A 25,586-nucleotide genomic window follows, 5' to 3' on the forward strand; every position below is an offset into this window, starting at 1 on the left:
TGGTAGCGCTTTTTATCAAGCCTTGTTTTTTTTTTTTCGACTTTAAGCGTTGGTCGTTAAATCGAATTTAGCGTGTGAACGGATTCAACCCCTTTTGTAACGCGCGTTGAAAAAGCGCTCGTGCTTATGAGGGCTAAATTCCCAGTAACGTTTCTGGTATCGTCCCAAAAGTCAGTAAATTACGATAAACTTCTATTTTTCTTTTATTATCTATGTGTTTTTTTATTATTATAACAATTTATAAATGTGTCTGTAATGTTTAAGGACTTTGGATTTCAATTTTTGCAATTATTTATTCTGTATTGGCTCTGATTTCACCAATTTAAACATGCCGAAATAAATACATACCTATTTATGAAAACTTACGTTTAAGTACGTAATAAGAATTGTGTAAAACCATAAAGGAAGTGGTAAAACTGGTTCTCATCGTGCCGACATCATGGTCACCCTAATGAGTTTGACAATGTCTAACTTGTATTTTTATCGTAAAATGTAATAATTGTGGCTTCCTTGTGAAACGATATTACACAATTAGAAATTATTTCACTCCCACAACCTTTAACGCAACATTTCTTCACCATTTTTAAGAAATTTTGCATTCACGTGTTTTGTTATATGTCATCAGGTTAGGGATACCAATTAATATTCAAACTTACTACTACAATGTCTACCATATCAAAATTAGTGTTTTTTATTGTTGTGCACATGCTTGGTTAAATCAGTTAATAATATTGACATCATAATTATTTACAAATTTCCTAAAAGATATCAGAACCGTACTCTGAATATAGCACTTAAATAATATAAGAAGGTATTTAATTTTAGTAGTATATTGATATAAATACTACCACAATGGTATATTTTTAACATTGGCAACATGTGCGAGTGAGACACCGCGGCCCACCTTTGCTATCTCAAGTGGACCGTTTTCTCTGTACTGGTACGAACGTCTTTCTGGCTCTGTGATAAGGTTCAATTTAGTATGGCAAAAAAAGTGACAGTTCACTCCTTCTTATAACTCCATGGCAATTACTCCTTTTTTGACACCTTTGACAGCCTAGCCATGACATTTACTATTGTCTATGCTTTTTTTAAACTGCTCCGTGGAAATAAACGAGACACAATTAAAAACGCCGCTTTTTCCAATAATGTCATTGTTTCTTAGTTAGTGGACCTTTCATATTTTTTATATTAGGCAATACTGATCAAAGTTAGATTTATGTGACGTCATTATGGCCTGGTTGGGTTAGGTTTGCTTGGAAATTTTTGTTAAAAATCTCGTATTTTGGTGTATTATATGTTGAACAGCTTATTTTAGAATAGTAATATAAATACCTCATAGATTAACAGTAATCCTGGTGCCAAGGAGTAATTGTGTCGGTGACATTTTCTGGCGAAAATGAATCGCCATGAAGGTGTGTAATGATAATCAAAATTTGTTCGATGCTTTTGTCACTATGATTTTCTTTGCTTTGTTTTGTAAAATCTTTATACGATTATTTGATCTATTTGCATACAAGATTAATTGGTTATTTTGTGAATATAAACTATGATACGACCGGATTGTTATTGAATATACTGTGATCTGTTTTCAGGAGTCAGCTGTGATTCTTGTTTGAAAAATAACTTCAGAGGACGACGGTACAAATGTTTAATATGCATCGATTACGACTTGTGCGCTGCCTGTTATGAGAGTGGCGCTACCACAAACCAACACACAACAGAGCACCCCATGCAATGTATTCTTTCCAGAAGTGACTTTGGTAAGACCTTAATGCAAATCATTTAGCTTACATTCATTTGGCCTAATTTTGCACAAACTGTCATTTGAATGGCATAGTGGTATTTTGTACATTGAATGTTTCTGGTCCATTGACCTCAAAATAATTCTAAGCAGCCCGTGAAATTTAATATGAAAGGAATAATATATTTATGCAGATATTTACATTTTTTAAACTAAACATAATTTACAAACATTGTATATTATAATTAACCCCTACCATGCTGTGCCATTTAATAACCATTTATTGAATATGTCTGCTCTGGGGCTTGGTTTATTTCTGAAAACTGTCCTATCATATTAATTTATAGGTTAACACAATTAAAAACACTAACACTGAGACTGGTTGTTTGGGCTTCATGTGTGTATTGTAAGATTACAATAAATTATTAGAAGTAACATAGTGGCACCAGTGACTGACAGGAACCTATAACCAACACTTTTATTTTTTATTCAAGAAAATAAGGTTGGGAAGCCAATTTCTTTGGTGAATGTGTTAAAATAATTTTATTTATTCTTCGTTTTTGATTTAGCTGGGTCCAACATTCATTGAACAAGAAATATAAGTCTGGATATGCATTAATAATTGACTACACACATACTTATTTGGGAAAATTCTTATTGTTAGTTAGGCTGGGCCCATACATGGGGTGCCTTGCTGAGGCAATTGCTCCCTTTTTTAGAATTGATCACTTCATGATATGGTTATGTTGGACTTTTTCATGATGTGACCAACCTATCATTTAATGCAGCGGTTGGCAACCTTTTAGCTGCCAAGGGCCACATAGTAGTTGACGAAGTTGACCTGGGGCGCACTTTGGTAATATTTGTGACTTTAGCAGACATTGTCGTTTGTCAATATTACATACAAAATAACCAGGGAGGTTCGCGGGCCGTATGTGGCCCACGGGCCGCTTGTTGCCGACCACTGATTTAATGAAATGCTTGCCACATCATGAAATGATCAATTCTAAGCTCTGGCCATGACAGAAATAGGTATACTTACTTGGAATATAATAGATTAATTAGATTATAAAAACAGGTTTTAATGTTTTTGCAATATTTTAATTTTAAACTGGATGCAAATTGTTTCTTAAGGCGCGGTGTGTAGTAAAATGCACTTTTTTGTCACCATATTTACAGACTTTTATAAGGATTTCATGCAATATTTTCTAGTATGTATAACTTCAGTCCTTGAACTACGTTATTGCTTGTCAGAAACACGACGGCTCATTATTTTCTCAATAGAATCTTAAGTTGAAAACATGCCTAACACTGTCTTTATTTCCTTATGTTAGAAGTACTAGGACGAAAATGTATATGAAACTTACTTCAGTCGATAGCTTTTAAGTAAATATTCATTATTGCTTGTCCTTTTATCGATACGTTAATTTTTTCATTCATCATTTGATGAATTCAACATTTTGCCTACTAAATTACACCCTACGCGGCAATACCTTGCGCCTATTCCTCACGCCAGTACGCCCGTGACCACTGTCAGCGTCGGACCTGTGCTAGTTTAGCGGACGTTTCATAAAATGGATAATCACAGTATAAATATGCAAATATGTTATACACACAATGTTTTTCAACATACTTACGAAGAAAAGCAAAATAATTCTTAAATACGGTGACATTTCAGACATTCGTCCGTCATATTGTCATTTTATAACAAGTTGGGCAGCAAAGGCACACACCCATCTAACCAATCCGGAATTCAGTCACGATTGATAAATTGTGTAAACATATTTTAAAAGGCTATAAAATTAATCAAATTGAATAATTTAGACTGGTCACATTTTTTTAAAAATCGATTTCTACTGGCAAATCATATTACTTTTTGGCAACCGGGTATTTTAACCTAATTAGACCCCGCTGAATCCGAATTTGCCGGTTGCTTGATCGAATTCTTGACTGGAAGTGAGATATTTGATATTAAAGGTCCCTTTTTTTAGTTTTTCGTAAATAACTCGTAAACGGTGTCCCATGGCAAAATAGGTTTTTATGAATAAATAATCTACATAAAATTTCCTGCAAAAAACATCTGAACACCGTTCTCTAGGATCAATATTTAAAACGATATTAAAGGAAGAAAGTTCATTACAATCAATTCACATGTCACTTTTTTTATGTGTTTTTGTATTTTACTTTTATATTCATGTTATAAAGAGCCTAACTTATGAAGGAAAATAAATATATAATATAATAATAAATAAGGCGTAGGGATGTGACGACCCCATCGCCCGCTGGTTTTACCAGTGCAATCAGTCAACGCAGGGCAGCTTGTGGCGAGCTGTTGGGGATTAGCGACCTCACGTACCCGAGTACTCCTGGAGAGTTCTGTTACCCGCAAGGAGGGTGGGTGGGACAGGATTCTCTGCCTCTGGCTTGCCTTAGCCGGCCGGCCAGAGCGGAGTCGTTAGAGCTATAAGCTCCAGGGGTGGAAGTGAAATATGCATAAGACGCGAGTTGGCACAGTGGCTGTTAACAGCCACTGGGTAGAAAGCGGCGCACACCTCTCGACACCCCTTTTTTTTTTTTTTTTTTTTTTTTTTTTTTTTTTTTTTTTTTTTTTTTTTGACGGAGTGGGAATGCGTTTACGCACGGTGTGTGGGGCTCGCCACTCCTTTCCCCTCTCCTGACAAGAGAGGGGGAGAATTTGGCCCTACCCACTAAACCCACTCCGGCGTTTCACCCTCTCTGCCGTTCGTGAGGGCGCACTGGGATCGATGACATTCCACCACCGCGCCCTCCGACCTCTCGACACCCCTGAGCCGCTCACTCCCACCGGTGTTGCCCTTGAGCCATCCTAGATGTCGCTTTTTGTGGGGGCCCATCTTGTGAGGGCGAGTCACCGTCTGCCGGAAATAAAATTGCATACCGTTTTATTAGGCAGGCGTCCGGTTTTTTACCCCATAGCTCAGTTCTTAGTCCATCGCTTTCACTCAATAACCTAGTTCGTTTTAGATTCCATCAACTCTCAATAGTCCTTACGCCCTGGCGGGTGCTGCCTCTGCGTGCGTCCCATGACACGGGCAAGGGCAGCCTCCGCTCGGTGTACCCCTTACATTTCATTAAAGTGTCAAAAGGGCCTCTACGCATTGGCTTCGGCTCCGCGCACGCCTCCCAAAGGTCCGGAACACCATTGTTCCGTGATGGGAAAGACACAATAATAAATATTATAGGACATTTTTACACAAATTGACTAAGCCCCACGGTAAGCTCAAGAAGGCTTGTGTTGTGGGTACTCAGACAACGATATATATAATATATAAATACTTAAATACATAGAAAACAACCATGACTCAGGAACAAATATCTGTATCATCATACAAATAAATGCCCTTACCAGGATTCGAACCCGGGACCATCGGCTTCATAGGCAGGGTCACTACCCACTAGGCCAGACCGGTCGTCAAGTATACACTCATATTGTATATAATTAATAATTATTTAGGTACACTCACCGTCTTACCTACCATTTTTAGGGTTCCCTACCCAAAGGGTAAAACGGAACCCTATTAGTAAGACTCCGCTGTCCGTCCGTTCGTCCGTCCGTCTGTCACCAGGCTGTATCTCACGAACCGTGATAGCTAGACAGTTGAAATTTTCACAGATGATGTATTTCTGTTGCCGCTATAACAACAAATACTAAAAAGTACGGAACCCTTGGTGGGCTCGGTGGGCGAGTCCGACTCGCGCTTGTCCGGTTTTTAATTTCATTAAGTACTCATCAAAATTCGAATTTACTAATAAATCTTATTCAATATTAATTGCCGAACTAAAAATCCCGGAACTGACAATTCAGAATACCGATGTCGTCAGAATAAGGACGTAGACGTGCTGCGCGGGAATGGTGCGGTGCGCCGCGCGGGGCGCCCGCCTGCCCGATCTACCACGCGTCTGCTTCACCCCCTTGAAAACCTAAAACTCGAGTATAAGAGCGCCTTAAACTGTATTTATATTTTGATTCTAGTCAGGCATGGATGCAGACTTAGGCTCAGGGAGGGTTGGCATATAAAGTCCCTCATTCTTAGTTCTCCTAATAGTCTTGTTTAATTGTTTTGCAGCAATTGTTGAACTACTCATGAACTGACTTTGTTACAAGAATTTGATAATTATTAGCACAGGAAATTGCTTGATGATGATGATAGGTGAATTTTATATGACATCATGATTTGCCTTTTCCTTATTCTTATTTCACTGGAGAATTTTGTGCTGATGTTAGATTGTATCTGTCATCCAACAACAAAACTAGAGTCCTCCTAAAAGGTTTTTTTTCTTATTTGGTATCTGGTTTCCAATATTGTTTTTGTCTGGCAGTTCAGTTCATTTTGTATAGAAAACACTTTTTATTTAATATATAAAGTAAATAGTAATATATTTTGGGCTTTTACAGCAACATATACTGATTGTAGGTACTTGATTCTTGTGCTTATTGGTTGTCTTGTGTTCATGATGTTGTTGATTATTTGTATGAAAGTAGGCTACAAAACCTACTCTTTTTGATTAAATTGTTTGTTTTCGCTTGTTTCTGCTACCCAAAGGTTGTCTGAGAATTTTGCAAGAGATTGCTCTTTAGCACTAAGACTGCCTGTTGCCTGCCTCATCTTTAATGAATCGTTTTTCTTAGCTGTATCTTTTACTGAGGTGTGACAATAAAGATAGAATTCTATCGATCCATTCTCAGAGAAATGGTATGGTTAGGAACAGAATAATAAAATTTAGAACTTTAGTTGTCAAATTGGCTATTAGGCTAAAAATATATCGTGTGGACATTACAATGTCCATACCATACTACCTATAGTTTTCTCAGAATACGGTTTTCCAACCTTCAATGTCCTGGTTCTCCCATTTAAGTTCCCTCCTCCCATCTGTTTCTCGTATTTTATGAGAGATTACCTACATACAGAATTGGCTTCATCTTCACTGTCTCTGTCACCTTGAAAGAAAGGGAGAGTATTGTCACTGAATAAACTAAATATCTTCTAGGTATTCAAATAAAAGCTAGCAGTAGTGTTAATACCTACATATTGTTTTTCCAGATCTGTACTATGGCGGCGAGGCCCTCGCCCTGGAGCAGCCGCAAGCCTACACGTGTCCGTTCTGCAACCGCATGGGATTCACAGACACTGCACTAATGGAGCACGTCACAGCCGAGCACGCAGATACTACACTTGCCGTAAGTTGCTGGTTTACATACAGAGAAGAAAAACTGTTGCTTTCAGTACAAACACGGTGTAACACGAGGAACTCGAACCATTCTAACTAGAGCTCCCAATATCCGTGCTACACGCCAGCCCGTGTATCCGTCCGATGCTAAGCGTCCGAACTACATGAACCCGTCAAAATCAGTGCCCGTGTAGTGCGTTCGGCTCCGGATTTGCGATCGGCTCCGGAGCCGCGGTCATACCTAGTTTTGTTCGATTTTTTTTTTTTTGATTTGCTTGCTATTGGTAATATGTGTTATTGTTCGCTTTAAACGTTTCATTCTTAGCTCTTATAAAGAACGCGTCCTATCGTCACTATACGTCGAGAACGGGCCAGATCCGTGGATCCGGGCACACGGGTAACACAGGTACACGGACCCTAATTACCCGTTCCGAACGGCCCACAAATCCGGTTTCGTGTAACACGAGAACGGTGCCTCGGAGACGGGTACATGAAACCCGGACGCGACCGCGAGCTCTAATTCTAACCACGCATTTCTGAGGCCAAAAGGAAGGGAAAAAATGTTATGAGTTTAAATAATTTTCGCCAACTCTACGCCCCATAATGGAATCATCGCCATTAAAAAGGCGTTTTGAGCTAAGTAACAATAAGAAGATGTTTTTTTAAATTGGTATTAACTCTGAAACTAGGCGAATTCCAGAAAAGTTTATATGACATTTTAATATTTAAATGTGATCAGGAATACACTGTTAACATTTTTCGGGTTCCAGCTGTTACGCCGTGTATAAATCAAGTTATAAGAAGTTTCAAATAAGACTTATCATATCACATGTACAGTCACCTGCAATAATATGTTACACAACGCAGGCCGCAAAAATATCTGACAATCTTATTTGTAGAGCCATAAGAGCGTGTCACATATTTTTGCGGCCTTCGAAGAGTAATATATTATTGCAGGTGACTGTACATACATTTTTTAGCCTATGAAACTTCTAAGGATGAAGCTAATGTCTCAAACATTAAAACCTGTAATTTGGTTTGGGCTATCCTTCATTGTCAGTGGCTAGGTTTTACCTACAGGTTTTAGAAATTAAGTTAATTTAATGTCTTGACAAGTTTTCCGAATTCATATTAAAATTCATACGCCACGTTGTAACTTGAGTACACTTAGAGCTTTCCACTGTGAAATTTGTGAATGTAGACAGATTTGCAGCACACCGCATTACGCGTTACGTTTATAGCACACTTTGCTTTTTTGCTGTGCGCAAACCCATTTATTTATTTTATTCATTCGAAATACATAATTCGTGAGTTTAAATTATATAGTATAGGTTCTGTTTTGATTTACAAAATTCTCATTTCAGGTGGTTTGTCCAGTATGCGCTTCAATGCCAGGCGGAGAACCTAATTTCGTGACAGATGACTTTGCCGGTCATCTCACCCTTGAACATCGAACTGGCCCTAGAGATCTCATCTCATTTTTAATATCCTTTTTAATATAACATATTTAAAACATAAGATGTGATGCATGATAGAGATGATGACGAACACTGTACTGGCTGATGTATGTTTGCTATGGTATATTTACTGATACTTTCAGATGCCAAATAAAACAGCCTTTGTTTAACTAAAGTTTAAGGCTGAGAGATTGTTTTTGAACATTTGATTCTACTTTATCATTATATTCATAAAGTTTATGTTAAAAGAATCATGATAATAGTTGGCGTCTTTTTAAATATTCAACACAGGGCAACATACGTCGTATGTATTAGTTTAAATTGCAGATAATTTTAATCATCTTACTTTCGTTTAAACAAAACATGTCGGCATCGCAGCGATATGTTTATGAAGTATTTAACTATTTTGTAGTAGTAGTATCAGTTAATATTTTGTAGCCGTTTGGTAATTTTTATTATATACTCCTTAACTAACCGCACGACGAGCCGAGCGGCATCCGGCACGGCGGCGTCCGGCGCATGCCGCACGCCGGCCGCGGCGTCAGCCGCGCCAGGCGGACCAACATGCACTTCAGGTACACTGCCAAAACAACTCTTATCAAAAAGCTTGCCTCTAGCTAAGTAGCTAGTCATACCTCTTAGGGCATATACGTACTTGCGGTTACAACCATGGTATAATAATATACTCCGCCTGGTACTCCATTCCGAGATTCGCGTATGACCTAACTGACACGCGCCTACGTCATCATGCTGTTTACAGGTTCTCAAATTTTGAAATGTGGGAGAATTTTAACCAACGGTGAAAATTATTTTAACGGCATTAATTTTAAGTTATTTATGTAGAAACATAGTAAAATAAATCAAATCTAATGTATTAAATTAAACTTTATTTATCTATACAAGACAAACGTTTAAAAAACTAATTCACAGTTACACATTAATTACCAAGCTTACGACGTGAAAAGTTTGGAAAACACTGCGACTGCTGACACTGAGCGAGAAGGAAATAACAATTAACACGCGTTCGACAAGGATGACGGTCAGGGCATGAAGTTATCTAGATCCGAATTGTCAAATGTCCACAGCGCTATCCTGTGTTGCCAGTAGTATAAACAGAATTACCCAAAAGTCTGAAATTTCTTTCGTGAATCGGAAGATATTGCTAACGAGTAATTAAAAATGACGTGTTATTGTAAAATTTAAGCTAAAATACATATAAATGAAAATTATAAAATTATAAAGAAATATTTTAACTTATTAACCATAGGTATAATGTACCCATGTAACATGTTATGTTGAAATAAAGTGGCAATGTTATTGTGACGTAATCGCGTGTCACTCTGGGAATGGAAGACCATGTTTTATTAGACCATGGTTACAACGACGGCGACGCGCTGCAATTCTTTTTTTTTTCTCTTTTTTTTTCTCTTTTTTCTTTCTTATAATTCTAATGTATGTTGGCGGTTAAGTGCGTAAGATCATGCGCGGTTGCATATTTAAAAGTTTTAAAACGAAGTTGTGATCCCCTCCCCTATACGTGCGCGCGCCGCCGTTGTTGCAAACCGCCAATCAAAACTTAAATAATGTAAATAGTTACGTGACTTCCCAACTAACGATTTGAGGCAAAATTTAGATTTATACGACCAAATTTTATGGTCGTATAAACGTCGTATATACGTTTATACGACGCGATTTGGGCGCAGCTTATTCAACTTAAAGTCGTAAAAAAGTTGAATAATGGTCGTTTTAATACCTATTTAGTTGCATAGTCGTCGTATAGTCGCCGATTCGACACTTCGTCGTATAAATAGTAACTACTACTACGCTTAATCGACTTAAGGAAGAGTAGTGGTTAGAAATACGATATTTATACGACTTTAAGTTGAGTTATTGCCGCTTAAAGGTCGTATAAATAACTTATTTCTTCAACGCAAGTTCCGCTTCGGCTTGTGTCAAAATGACATCAATATTAACAGCAAGTGGTGTGAAATTGTATCTTTGAAAGAAGGTATAAGTAGCCATTTTTTTTTAGTTGGTGGTTTATGATATTGGAGACAAAAGTGTATATTATGTCTGTAAACTACTGCGCAGTTAAATTTACTGATGTTTGCTATATAAGTTTATAACTAATTGTTGATGCGCTTTTAAAATTCTTACTTATAGTGCGTCAAGCAAATCTTGTCAGTAGCAATGTAAAGCAAACTAAAGTAGGGCAACACTCAAAAAGCAGTATTGCGCTAAGAAAAGCAGCAATGTACGTCGAACTAAAACGAATATGATTTTTTTTCCGCTGAGCGCGCCCTACGTACGTCAATTCAAATTGTCATTTGCGGCTTAGGGGCTGTCCATAAATTACGTCATCGATTTTTGACGATTTTTGACCCCCCCCCCCCCCCCCTATAATCATCCAAAAATCATGCTTAAATGACCCCATTTCCTCCTACTTCATGCTACCGTCATCCGATGTCCAGACCCCCCCCCCCCCCTAATTTGAAATGACGTAATTTATGAATAGCCCCTTATTGAAAATTTTAGAAATTTTTATTTAATATGGACGGACAATTTAAAAGCCATGTTAGTCAAAATGATTAACAAATTTGAAGATATCAAATTACAATTAGAAGCGGTCTATGCCATTAAACCATTCTGAGAGAACTCAAAATCACCAAACGACTCTCAACAATCTGCCAGGAGAGGGCTCTTAGATTCTTTGGGCACATAATGCGGTCGCCACACCACAGCCTCGAACGTGACATCATACTGGGGCAAGTTGAAGGCAAGCGCGCTACAGGAAGAGCCCCTGCAAGATGGTCGGATTCCATAAAACAAGCATGTGGTTCCATGCAGAGGGCACCCCCATAGCCCTTGTTCGCGATAAATGGAGGGACATAGTAATTGGTCACGATCCTCAGTCATGACGGAACGACAAAGAAGAAGAGATGCCATTAAACTATAATGTATGAATAAAATCATTGCTTCCGTAGGTAGATGTCCTACTGGATTTTAATATTTTATTAGATTTCTCAGTTGGAATTCAATTTTAATCATAGCAAAATGGAAATTGTGGAATATTTGATACTTACAATATAATATGCCACTTTTTAATGTAAATTAGTGTACTTTTCTGGATCAATATCACATACCTACCTGTGTAATATTTTGATTGGTATATATTGTACAATATACATAATAAAAATAAAACAAATGATATTTGGGTGCTTATTTAATTTAAATATAAGAGAAGATGAGGGTCACTTTAACTTACCTACACTTTAATTCAGGGCATTCATTGAAAAAATATGAAGTTACCAAGGTTACCTGGTCACTTCAACCAAGCATCATAATACTCTGTAGTCATCTATTGCATCTTAAGCATAAAACAGATTTGTTACAAAATGTGTAATTTAAGTTTCCAAAGATAAGGAGTTAACTCCTTTTATCTTCCCTATATAACTTTAATTAATTTACAATAAACATTTCTTGGGTAAACTAAATATTTTTAGTTTAGTTTAACCGTAATTTGTCTAATTTAACCCTTGGTACCTATTTTATTTCATGGTGCTAAGATATTCTATTCAAATTATAATTTGTAGGGTTCTGTGGCAGGCATAAAATAGATTCTTTATGTAGTTTGGCCCAGGACTGACTGTCTAAAGACAGAGTGAATCATACTCTTTGTCTTATGCTAAAGCTATGAGTATAATTTTCTTGGATCTGACTAACTGGCTAGTTGTGTTTGCCAGGCTAAAGTTTAGAAAATATGTTTGAGAAATATAACACAATTATAATATTGTTATGTTGTGTATAATTATAGTTCAGGGATACTCTTTACATGCTAGTTTGGTAACATTTTACTCATGCTGCTGTTTTGTGTATGGGCTAAAAATGTTACACATATCGGCTAAATTATATTTGGTATGCTGATAATTAAACGAGGCATTTATATATCAGGAGAATACTGTTAGGAAATTTTATTAACTTGCACATTAGGCTATTCAAGACTTGTCATTTTGGAAATGTGAAAATACTTTTCTAACATTATACCTACACTGCGTCTAGTGCTCCATATGAATGCTGACTACATTATTTTCTTATATTGAACAAACAGGTATGTAAAGTGACTTAAAACTTCTTTTAAAAAGATACATAGGTACAGTCAACAGCAAAAGTTGCTAAGCGGGCCAGGTATTCAAAATTACCTTGACACACTCTTTTTCTCTTAATAATAAAGTCACGTCAAGATCATTTTGACCACCTGGCCCGCTTATTAGTAACTTTTGCTGCTGACTGTACCTGTTTCAGCAAGTATAAACTAGGATTTCCCATAGGTATATATGTGCAGTAGCTGAGAGCATGAAACAAATTAGCCTAAATAATATATTTTCTTGATGACTAACATAAGGACAACTTATACAAGAATAATCTATTCCATCAATATTTAAGGTCTCAATATTTTTGTTACATTTTTAAATAATAAATTTATTTTTCGTCTTGGTTGAGCTGTACACGTATATAAACCGCCGTAGTAGTATTGTCTGACTGAACTTCTGAAGAGAAACTACCTACTACGAACGCCTCATATTGAGCGAGATTTAATCCTGCAACAAATATATGTAAGGATTAGGTAATGTTGCGAAAGAACGGCGATATAATCAAAGTTCTTAATACTCAAAGTTTTAAAAGTTTACCTTTGTAAATTATGTAGTCGAATCAGTCGCTGAAAATATTAAGATATGTGGACCTATGGACGGTTTCCAGGACACAATGTGTGGTCTTATTGGATAGATTTAGGCATACGTTTTAATTTTATTTATGCCTTTTAACCCTAAAACAAAAAAAAACTGCACATAATCTTAAAAGTTCCCAAGTTCTTCCCATGTTCTTCCAGTACTTGTCATAACCTAAACTTTCAGTAATGTGTACTATCAACGAGTATGATTATACATTGCAGGCTTCGCTTTGCTTAAGGTAATGCACAATCTTATTAAATATCAGAAAATATCACAGGTCACAGCAGAAATATCTCTTGAAATAAAAACGATTCAGAATGTCAACAAACAAGTTGGCCACAGATAAAACACAGATGACACGCGATTTTGGAATTATTCGAACACAGTGTTGCTAGCCCGCGATTTTTCAAATTTGCCGCCTTTTTCTACTGACAAGATTTGCTTGACGCAGTATATTTAATTATTTTAATTAATAAATTATTAAGCAGATGCCTTATAGGACAGTTATACAACTTGAGGTTGTATAATCTATACGTTTGATTTGGAATAGTCGCCATAGCTTTTCAAAAGTTGTATAAAAGTTTATTTTACCACATCTATTCGACTGTTGATTGAATAGCGCTAGTATAATAGCACTTTTGCTACTTAAATACGGATAACGCCATTACGACATTATTACGACCGTAATAATGAGGACCTCTATGCGACCAACTGTCGTGTAAGAATGTTATATAGGAGTCGTCGTGATACCTACTATACGACTGTCGTATAAAATGGTAGAATATACGTTTATTCGACCTTGCTATACGACAATAAGTTTACCGACTATTAGTCGTATAAAATGGTAGAATAAACGTTGATTCAACCTTGTTATACGACATTAAGTTTACCGACTATTAGTCGTATAAAATGGTAGAATAAACGTTTATTCGACCTTGCTATACGACTACAAGTTTCACCGACTATTTAGTGGTATAAAATGGTAGAATAAACATTTATTCGACCTTGCTACACGACAATAAGTTTATCCGACTATTTAGTTGCATAATGCACCATTAGTCAAAATGGCGACTGTTATGCTACTTTTATAATACTTAGAGTCGTATAGCTACTTGATATACGACCAAATTGTTTGTTGGGTTTTCGTAGCATTTGTCATCCGTATACCTTTTCACTTTACGTTTGGCGTCTGTCGATTTACGATTATCATTTTGGTCGTAGTAGTCGTGGTCAGAGCTGAACGTGAGTCGTGTGTGTGTCTGTGTGTTGCAGCACCAGCGGCGGGCTGTCGTCGCTGTCGCCGTCGTCGCGCGACGCGGTGGTGGACCCCATCGCGGAGCTGCTGTCGCAGCTGTCCGGCGTGCGGCGCGGCGCCGGCCAGCCCGGCACGCCCAGCCAGCTGCAGCAGCTCCAGATGCAGCTGCAGCTCGAGCGACAGCAGGCCACGGTATGTATCCACCACCTACCCGAGCGACACCTCCGACCGATCACTTTTATAACACTCTTTCGATAGGGGTTCAAAAAACACACATATCCATAAGTCCATAAGTAGGTCGGTCCATAAGTTCTGTCACAAAGGTCTTTACTGATAAAATGTAATACAAAGCTTATACAAAAATGTAGCCATGATTTGAAAGCTTGTTTTATACTAATAAAAACGTAATATAACTAGTAGTTCACCCCGAACTGAACACTCGCGGTTCGCCAAAAAGTTAGATCAATTGAATGCACTGTCTGTGCAGCCCTTAACTGATAAATTAAAATCACCATAGAGATTAAAATAAACTGTATATGTGGTAAGCTGTAATCTTTCTTGTCAAATGTCAAATACCTACTTTATTATGTTTATTTTATTTCGTTTTTATAAATCTTGACAATTATTTTAATATCGTAAATTAAAAACCAATATTATAAATGTGTAACGAGCACTTCCATTTGATACCAAACTCGACCATACTTTCTTGCAAATAAGATGACCAGAATATCGAGACCCCAAATAAATAGATTTTTGGCCTTCTAGGCTCTTCTTAGCTCCATAACCCCTTGATCGAGCCTGCTCATAATTTAATGACTAAAAGTGTAAGAACTTCACTTCGCTTCGCTCGCTCGTTCGATTAGTTTAAGATTTAGATCGTGGCCTTATTTAGTACTCGTTTACTTTGAAATTGTTGTTAGACGCGAGCACGCGGCTGGATTGTGTAACAATATACCTAATTCACAAAAAAGGAGTGAAAATAAGCGTATTTTTAGCATCACCATTTAGTCCTCCGATAAGTTTGTAATTCAGCTAATACCCTTCAAGCCTAAGGTATTTTTCCGTAACACGTCTTATATTTCGGGAATTTATCGAAATTATTTAGTATATCTTTGCGGAAGAGAACGTCCGCAACACCCCCAACAAAAATATTCTCATTAAGGAAACTCTAAGTCTAGTTTTAAGAAAAGTTCCAGTGTTATATATAACTATAAAAGACTGTTTGTTTCTTAAATACATTAATTAAATTAAAAAAAAACCCCCGGCCACCACGCCACGCACAAGCGTGACGTCGTGTCGGCTAAAATCGCAAAGTTCAGAACTCCATTTCGAGGACAATAGGGATTCGCTGCTTCAGTTTAGATAACAATACCTAAAGTCGCAAACCTCTCAAGTACCGTCCACCTCCCGTCGACGGAGACTGGAGGTTTGGTCCTTTAGCGTCCATGTGTTGTTCCATCGTCGATGGAGTTGCAGGATATGGTGACGTGTTCGCAGGCGGCGCGGCAGCAGCTGGAGCGCCTGCCGCGCCGGCCCGCCGCCGCCGCCGCCGCGCCGCCGCCGCAGCCCCAGCCCGCCGCCGCGCCGCCGCCCGTCGCCGACCCCGACCACTCCCAGTACCTGCTCTCCGGCTTCCTAGGTACGTCTACACCTCTCTCTCTACCTCCTTTACTTTACTACTGCACCGCTTACCGAAACTTATTAAACGACTTCGATATTTCAAAATTGTTACAAGGTGTAATATGGTCGTCAATGGCATTTCAAACTGTTTTATAAAGTCGTGTTTTTTTCTGTTATAAAATATTTATGAAGACTATTTAATCTAACTAAGTTAGCGACTGTCCCAAAACTGAAGACGAAAATCGGACGGTGTTCTGTCGATTTAGCTATTTTTAGGGTTCCGTACCTCATAAGGAGAAAACGGAACCCTTCTAGGATCACTCGGGCGCCTGTCTGTAGTGTCTGTCTGTCTGCCCGTCTGTCACAACCTATTTTCTCCGAAACTACTGGACTAATTACAGTGGAACCTGGGTTAGTGGAAAACCTCTTTAAGTGGACCCAAGTTCTCGGTTCCAGTCCCTTGGCAACGAATTACCTCTATAAGTGGAATTTTGGACCTCTATAAGCGGAATCCATTTTTTAGAAAATTTCTTATTTTTACCTCTGTAACTGGAAGCAGCCGTCTCCGAAACCTCTATGAGTGGAATAGCTCGGCGTTATAAAATTTGTATTTTTAATAAACCGTCACAAGGAGGGTAGTTTGTTTTGTTAACAATATGGTTCGTGTTTTAACTACGTATTTATATTTAACCATACTGGTTTCTCTTGTATAAATAAATATTAGGAGTGATTTTGTTTAATTGATCTTGTTTTTGGAATTTTGAAAATTGTATACGAGTACTGTGGATTATTTACAGTATTGCTTTTTTAAAGTCAGGATTACATACCTATTTTTTGTTAATACATACATATCTACATACATATTTAATAAAAGATGATTATTTAAGTTTTGATCTTTTATTTGACCATACTATACGTGACCTCTATATAAGCGACATTACTAGCATCCACGACCTCTGTTAGCGAGAGCCTCTGTAAGTGAGAAAACGTTTTATTTGAACCTGGTTAAGTGGAAAACTGGATAAATGAAAAACCTGGATAAGGGGAACTAAACAGCCGGTCCCTTGCGATTCCACTTATCCAGTTTCCACTGTAATTTCAAAGTCGGTACACGTGTAAATTTGTGACACGTTTCGCAGGAGCGACGACAGGCGTGATGGGCGCGGAGGCGGAGACGCGCGCGGCGCTGCTGCGCGGGCTGGTGCTGGCGTCGCTCGGGCCGCCCGCGCCGCCCGCGCCGCCCCAGCCGCCCCAGCCGCCCCAGCCCCGGCCGCCCGCCCTGCCCGAGCCCCAGCCCCAGCCGCAGCCGCAGCCCGCGCTGCCGCTGCCGCGCACCAAGCCGCAGCCGCGCACCAAGGTATGCTGACGGCGAGGACGGCCGTGCACGACGCCGTCGCCGTGTGCCCGCCCCGCTCACGCCCCGTGTTTGTCGGCAGGAGGCGGCGGCGCGCGCGCACGCCGTGGCGCGGCAGCTGCCGGAGGGCAGGTAGGAGCGCGGGGGCCGCGCGCCGGAGCCGCCGCCGCGCGTGCGGCGCGCGAGAGCGGCGCCGGCGGCGCCCCAGCGGCCCGCGCCCCCTGAGCCCCGCCCGAAGCCCGAGGCCGGCGTGGCGGCCCCGAGGCCGACGTCCGAGCCGCGCCCGAAGCCCGAGGCCGCGCCCGGACCCGCCGCGCCCTGTACGGACGTCGGTAGATGAAACTATTTAATGTTTATTCGTTAGATCGTACGGTAGTCTATATAATATTATTTATCCTCGCCGCGCGGCCCGCGGGTCGCGCGGCGGTGTACATATGCGGCCGCGGCCGCCGCCGCCGCTCCGGTCAGACCGGGGCCGCGATCGACTCGTTTCGTTGTTTTCGCTAACACTTATTAGTGGATGCTTATGTTTGTTTTGTTGGCTTTCGAAAAATCAGTGTGGTTTCCTTTGTAGTAGAAAGTAATAGCGATGGAATGTTTTAATCGATTTAAATACATAATTAAATTATAAATAATTATCATCGGATAGGCAGTTTATGTAATTAATTTAACTCTTAATGTTCAAGGGGAGCCGGTGGAGACTGATATTTTAACTATTGTCGTCCATATTGAAACAGCAAGCAGTAGTAATATTGACAATGACCAACAAAGTGTAGTGATACTTAGTTCATCGTTTTTTTTTTGCAGTTGTAAAAATTTAGTGTCGAAGTAAAAATATAGATAAATATTAAAAGATGTGTAAATGACCACATCCGGTTTGTTTAATGAAAACTGGCTCCTCTACTATTCTTGTAAAAAAACAAAAGTCGAACTGGTAAAAAACTACTTACCCGCAATTTTTTCACTAGCTACCCAAAAGAATGTGCTTATTAGTTTGATTATTATACTCCAACATTACAAAATGTTTGTATGTACCCTAATTAAATTCTATAATATTAAAAAGCTTTTTATTTTTGAAATTTACAAGACTTTCAGTCATTGTTTTGTACACAATGTGGCTTCAAGGTTTATAAATTAATATTATTAATACAATTTTACACAGATTGACCAAGTCTCACAGGAAGCTCAATAAGTCTTGTGTTTTAGGACAACGATATAATTTAAGATATGATATAAAGTTATACAGGGTGGGAAACGACTAACCCGACCCGACAGATTTTATTAAAGGTGTATTCTTGACTGCATTTAGAGAATAATATGCTGTCATTTCTTGGTGTAACTCTAAAAGTTTTCTGAATTCGCTTTTGTTTTAGAGATAAAGATCCCGACTCATCATTCGTCAGTTCATGGTGTTGATGTCTACTTCGAGAAGGTAGGCTCCGGTGGCTTTTGCAGTACGACGAGGGACAAGGGGCTAGGTATAGGTATCCTGCATTAGGATTAACCCATCCCTGAAAAATACCGGCATAAATGAAATGAGTGGTTTCCATTTTCTAGGTCTTCTTATTTGCAGGGAAATTTGGAGAGATGTGTACAAGTCAACTTCACAAATCTATCGCCGTTTTACAGGGGTCAAGCTCTATGCTATTTTGAATGCACTTTGACCTTTAAGCGGTATAACTATGTCCCTCCATTTATCGCGAACAAGGGCCTAACAAGGGCTATGTGGGCTGCCCTCTGCATGGAACCACATGCTTGTTTTATCTTGCAGGGGCTCTTCCTCTAGCGCGCTTGCCTTCAACTTGCCCCAGTATGATGTCACGTTCGAGGCTGTGGTGTGGCGACCGCATTATGTGCCCAAAGAATCTTAAGAGCCCTCTCCTGGCAGATTGTTGAGAGTCGTTTGGTGATTTTGAGTTCTCTCAGAATGGACTCATTTGTTCTCATTGCGGTCCATGGTATACTTAAGATCTTCCTCCAACACCACATCTCGAAAGCATCGATTTTGCTTTTGTCCAAACTTAATCATGTTATATATCGATAAACGCTACACAGCGGAACGAAATAGCGATTAATTAAAGCTTCAATATCTTCGTTAAACATAAACATAATTGAAATTCTAATGGATAATTAATATATTATAATGTAATAAAATAATTCAATTATTGCGGAATACATATTTTAGTAGGTATTTATGTATTTTAATTAAATATCTGAACTTTCCCTTGGTTCCACACCCACACTTGTAACCACAATAAAGAATAAAAGCGTTTTTGTTCATTTTAGGTATCGTTAAACCTTTGAAGTAAAATTAAAATTGCAAGAAATGTCGATAGTTTATCGATATGACTTTATCGACATGGCTACAGCAAGGTGGGCCTCATTGTTAATCGTACACTAAACAAAAGTGGCAACAGTGACAGCTCGCTGAGACGGGATCTCTATATATTAAATCTATGGTACACCTTTCCCCATAGACTTATAAATTATAATATATAGAGACGGTGTCTCAGTTGCCACTTTTGTTTAGTGTACGATTAACAATGAGGCCCACCCATGAAGTTATAAGATGGAGTGAACTGTCACTTTTTTTGCCATACTAATTTCAACTTTATCACCGAGCCAGAAAGACGTTCTTACCAGACTAGAGAAAACGGTCCACTTGAGATAGCAAAGGTGGGTCGCGGTGTCTCACTCGCACATGTTGCCAATGTTAAAAATATACCATTGTGGTAGTATTAATATCAATATACTACTGAAATTAAATACCTTCTTATATTATTTTAGAGTAAGGTTCTGATATCTTTTAAGAAATTTATAAATAATTATGATGTCAATATTATTAACAAAAAAACACTAATTTTGATATGGTAGACATTGTAGTAACTTTGAATATTAATTGGTATCCCTAACGTGTGATGACATGTTATCAAAACAAGTGAATGAAAAATTTCTTAAAAATGGTGAATAAATGTTGCGTTAAAGGTTGTAGGAGTGAAAGAATTTCTAATTGTGTAATATTGTTTCACAAGGAAGCTACAATTATTACATTTTGCGATAAAAATACAAGTCAACATTGTCAAACTCATTAGGGTGACCATGATGTCGGCACGATGAGAATCAGTGTTACACAATTCTTATTAGCTACTTAAAAGTAAGTTTATATGAATAGGTATGTATTTATTTCGGGACTCCCTCTGGTCGCATAACAACTTTTGTCATATTTTTAATTGTCATAACACTTTGTTCATAAAATTGTAAGTCATAAAATTTTTTAGTCAGAATTATTCCTGAGCATAACTGGGTTTTTGTCATAAATGAGTTATGACATATTTTTTATAGTCATTAATTTAATTCGCATAAAATTTTAAGTCATCTGCTTGATATCCATAATTGTTTTTCGTTCGAAGTATTGCAGTGCATAGTATTAATATAGACATAAAAAATAAGTCATATTTGTAGTGGTCATAATTTTTTTTTCATAAATGTTACAAAGCATGAATAATAAATATGTACCTATGGTTGTGACCCACCTATGAAGCAAATATTACTTTAGTCATAATCATAACCACAGAACGACCGTATAAAAGGGGAGATCCAAGGAGAGGAGCCCCCTCCGCCTCCCTAGGAGAAACGGTTTTATAAAAGAAATTAATCATAGATATGAGATTTATTCAAATAGTAGGTAGGTTAGATTCCAGACTATGCGCGCGAATCGCGGGCGAAGCCGCGAACGCGAGTGTGGCGTCGATTTCGCAGATTGTTCACGCCTTCGCGCCTTGTTCTCCGTTTTTTGTCGGTATTTTGGCCCGCGTCAAAAGCCCCCTCCTCACTCGTGCGCGAATCGCGGCGCGAAGCCGCGATTCACGCGCATAGTCTGGAGGGGGCTAAAGGAGACGCGTAGCGCGAACTTGCAAAACTCCACATTACACTCTATTTTGGCTCTTCTGTGGCAAGATAATTATGTATTATGATTATATTATATTAAGGCCCCCAGTACACAATGGGCCATCTGTACGGTGAGTAGGCACATGACGTGGTTAGTATTAGGGTCAACACGTCATGTGACTTTTAAGGTGACATTTAAGAAATAGAAAATATATTTATTAAAATGAACAATAATTCTAATTACATTTATGTAAAGGTCACCTAAATGCCACTCACGTAGGCCACTAGTATATAAGCACGAAGCACTAGTATATAACCACTCCAACGGACGCAGCCATGCGGTAGAATGAGATAGCAATATCACTTGCTCCCTCTAACGCATAAATGCGTCCCTTGGAGTGGCCGGCGATGGCCCATTGTGTACTGGGGCCTTTAAGCTGCTATATTTTACGGTTTCACAAGAAAACAAAATGGAAAAACAGTTAAATCACGTATGATGCCATAGATAACTAACAGTTAGGCCAAGCGCGCACCACGACTTTTTGTCGCGCGATAATTTAGTCGCAGAAATGTAACGTATGTGTTTATATGGCAGTGCGCGCATATGCGACAAAAAAAACGCAGCGATTTTAAAATTGTGATTTGTTACATTTTTCCGCGACTGCTCGCGACGCGATTGTCGCAAAGTGAATAGCAGCATACGGAGTTGTATGGCCCCGCGCGCACTGCGATAATAAAATCGCACCCGGACCTCAGTCGGCATATCGCTCTCCAAGCGTCAACATGTCGGAACCTGCTGCTGAAGACGCTAGATGTTGACCATTTAGGCCCCGTTCGCACGGCAGCTTTTTCAACGCGCGTTAAAAAAGCGTTTGAATGACACAAATGGATAACCATGTATGTATTCACACGAAGGCGGTTTTTAAGCGCGGCGCTTTTTTATCGAGCACTGTTCGATTTTCGGCGTTGAGCGTTGGCGTCAAACTGAATAGACCATACGGAAATCCGTGTATCTGTTCTCACAAGCGTTGAAAAAGCGCCGGCGCTGCTGTCAGTTGGCTGTCAAGTGTCAATTTTTGGTGTCAATCGTCAAGATTATTATTAGTTTCACCTTAAAAATGTCAACTTATGCTTACAAATTCCTGAAATATTCAAGCTATATTAGTAGTAATAGCAAAAAAGTATGGCTTTTCTGAGATGCGTACGTGGCAGTACGACTCACAAGTGATTTTTAAGCGTTCATATGAACACAAATATTGGAAACGGTAAAAAAGCGCCAACGTCGGGTTTTAACGCAACGCTTTTTAAGCTGTCGTGCGAATGGGGCCTTAATTATGGAAATAGAAGGAGATCACCTTTGTGGTATAAATACTCAAAGTCATACAGCGATCACATATTAAAAACAACGTTTCATGACAAACGACTGGTACGAAATCCATGTTGAGAATGAACAAATCGTCGACTTTTTCATCGCAGTGCGCGCAGTGAATTTTCTGCGATATATTACAGCGCGATTCTAAAATCGTGTCGCAAAAACTAAAATCGTGGTGCGCGCTTAGGCTTAAACTCGATCAGCTGATGCTTTTCCGCCATCTTGCCGCAAACCAAACTTCGAAAAATCGCCGTGAAGTGTGCGAGTGTGGAGTCATACGTCAACTTCGCGATATGTTCGCTTCGCGACGTCGCGCCGCGATTCACGCACATAGACTGGAGGGGGCTTAATGCTAAAAAAAAACTAACTATAGTGTGTAGGCCCCGTTCGCACGGCAGCTTTTTCAACGCGCGTTAAAAAAGCGATTGAATGACACAAATGGATAACCATGTATGTATTCACACGAAGGCAGTTTTTAAGCGCGGCGCTTTTTTATCGAGCACTGTTCGATTTTCGGCGTTGAGCGTTGGCGTCAAATTGAATAGACCATACAGAACTCCGTGTATCTGTTCTCACAAGCGTTAAAAAAGCGCCGGCGCTGCTGTCAGTTGGCTGTCAAGTGTCAATTTTTGGTGTCAATCGTCAAGATTATTATTAGTTTCACCTTAAAAATGTCAACTTATGCTTACAAATTCCTGAAATATTCAAGCTATATTCAAATAATACGTCGTAATAGCAAATAAAGTATGGCTTTGCTGAGATGCGTACGTGGCAGTACGACTCAGAAGTGATTTTTAAGCGTTCATATGAACACAAATATTGGAAACGGTAAAAAAGCGCCAACGTCGGGTTTTAACGCAACGCTTTTTAAGCTGTCGTGCGAATGGGGCCTTACGGCATAAACGGCTATTAAACCCGCTACACACTCGTGCGCGAACATAGATTTAATATATAGAGATCCCGTCTCAGCGAGCTGTCACTGTTGCCACTTTTGTTTAGTGTACGATTAACAATGAGGCCCACCTTGCTGTAGCCATGTCGATAAAGTCATATCGATAAACTATCGACATTTCTTGCAATTTTAATTTTACTTCAAAGGTTTAACGATACCTAAAATGAACAAAAACGCTTTTATTCTTTATTGTGGTTATCAGATCACAATTTTATCGTCACGCCCCAGCAGGAAACCAAGGGAAATTTATTGCATTATAATATATTCATTATCCATTAGCATTTCAATTATGTTAATGTTTAACGAAGATATTGAAGCTCCAATTAATCGCTATTTCGTTCCGCTGTGTAGCGTTTATCGATATATAACATGATTAAAATCGACTTTTCACATCCCTAAAAAAGCACACATATACGCTTTTACGCACACATACACAGCCTGGGCGCATCAAAAAAGGCAACACTTGATTTGAAGTCCATCTTGTCAACAGTATGTTTGTCCTTTTTTGACAAACGGCATTTTTAAAAGAGCGAGGAGAGAGAAATGATACTAGTTGCTGCGCCGTGAAAGAGAACAGAAAACGTTGGGCCCTTGTGCGCGAAGCCGCGAACGCGAGTGTGGAACGGGCTTTAGATTTTGTATCTGTCTGTCACTGTCACTTGTCTATTGACAATACTTGGACAATACCCAGTCAAGTCAGGGTTGCCAACTTAGTGGTTTTACCACTAAATCTAGGGGGAAATAAACCAGCTAGGGGTTTTTTTAGGGGCTAAATATTTTTAGTGGTTTTTTTAGGGATTTGTCTATACCATGTTTGTGTGATATGGAAAAAGTGTTCACGATGTGAGAAGCTACATACTATACTGGGAATGAAACCATAGGGCATAGTGTATACCACTCTGTGAACTCTGTGTTGCTTGAACTCGCAAGTTCGACTGAGGCGGAAATACACGGCTGAACGTTCGGATTTACGCTACACAGTGATTTGTAACGTGGTTGTATGATCTTTCGTCGCTTTAAAGGCTGTTTAGACCATACTTTTGGTCGGGCCCCCTTGTCGGGTCGGGAGGTGTTAGGCCGGCCACATACTAAACCGGGTAAAAATTCCGTATGTACATACGGTTTCCTTACGAAATGACCTGTGTGAACGGGACGTGGGACGTCGCTATACACATTCGTAGAGCTGTCTCGTTTGCACATGTCATTTCATATGGAAGACGAATGGAAACTCCGTATGTATCATAATCATAATCTTTATTGTATACGCATATGTATAAGCAATAATTAAAAGCAAGCAAGTACGGCGGCGCAGGGAGAGGCAGGGTACTTCTATACGTGCGGTAGTCTATTACGGCTATAAATTTGATCTAGGTGTTGGGCTCCTCCAAAAGTGTCGTGTAATTCGTGTAATCTTGCGTGACATTTACTACAACATTACTACAACAAATAAAATGTTATAGTTAATAGTAGATTGTTAACCAAGGGATGAAAGCACTCATTTCTGCCGAGGTAGTTTGGCCGAGGCTGAAATGATGCCTTTCAACCGAGTTAAATACTCTACTGTTCATTTCGAATACGAGGAAAATAAAATGCATGTGTTTTTTTAAAAACATGACTAAGTATACATTTTTATAGTATTTTTTGAGGGTACTTTCAATTAATTATTTAGGCAAAAGTATCGTTATTTATGGAATGGGGAGTCAAATATCAGAATGGAAATTGTATAACAAATCCCAAATTTTATACCCAAATTTCAATTGCTTATCGTAAAAAAAATTATAAAATCTTACTTGGATTGGAACCTAAAATGCTCTAGTGCAGAAACGTATCATTTTCTGCACACCTTTTAGAACAATAATGATCCTCTTTCAGAGCATGAGAAATGAAAAAACTATTTAACGTTCATATGTATGATCATAAAAATATCGAACCGGTTGAAAATCATAATAATGTACAAAATTCTGGAAAATGAATTAATTAAACGTATAATTTCTTTTATTTTTTAT

The 25,586-nt window shown here is 38.9% G+C and overlaps 2 protein-coding genes across 4 annotated transcripts in view; both read left to right on the forward strand.

Annotated features, from left to right (window-relative positions):
- LOC134795188 (protein male-specific lethal-3) overlaps positions 1 to 25,586 on the forward strand; it is a 68,299-nt gene that overhangs the window by 28,040 nt on the left and 14,673 nt on the right. The window lies entirely within an intron of this gene.
- On the forward strand, positions 1,202 to 17,519 carry LOC134795645 (E3 ubiquitin-protein ligase Kcmf1). Its single transcript, XM_063767551.1, has 9 exons — positions 1,202 to 1,415; positions 1,596 to 1,763; positions 6,826 to 6,962; positions 8,317 to 8,436; positions 8,890 to 8,984; positions 14,412 to 14,586; positions 15,892 to 16,033; positions 17,154 to 17,371; positions 17,451 to 17,519. The coding sequence occupies exons 1-9, from the start codon at positions 1,400 to 1,402 to the stop codon at positions 17,502 to 17,504; spliced, it is 1,125 nt and encodes a 374-aa protein (XP_063623621.1). The 5' UTR covers positions 1,202 to 1,399; the 3' UTR covers positions 17,505 to 17,519.

Source organism: Cydia splendana, chromosome 1, assembly GCF_910591565.1.
Source record: "Cydia splendana chromosome 1, ilCydSple1.2, whole genome shotgun sequence".
Taxonomy (NCBI): Eukaryota; Metazoa; Arthropoda; class Insecta; order Lepidoptera; family Tortricidae; genus Cydia; species Cydia splendana.

Coding starts and splice junctions, on each gene's coding strand:
- LOC134795645 (XM_063767551.1), top strand. Junction 6,963..8,316: donor ACGCAGATACTACACTTGCC/GTAAGTTGCTGG, acceptor TTCTCATTTCAG/GTGGTTTGTCCAGTATGCGC. Junction 8,985..14,411: donor CGGACCAACATGCACTTCAG/GTACACTGCCAA, acceptor TGTGTGTTGCAG/CACCAGCGGCGGGCTGTCGT.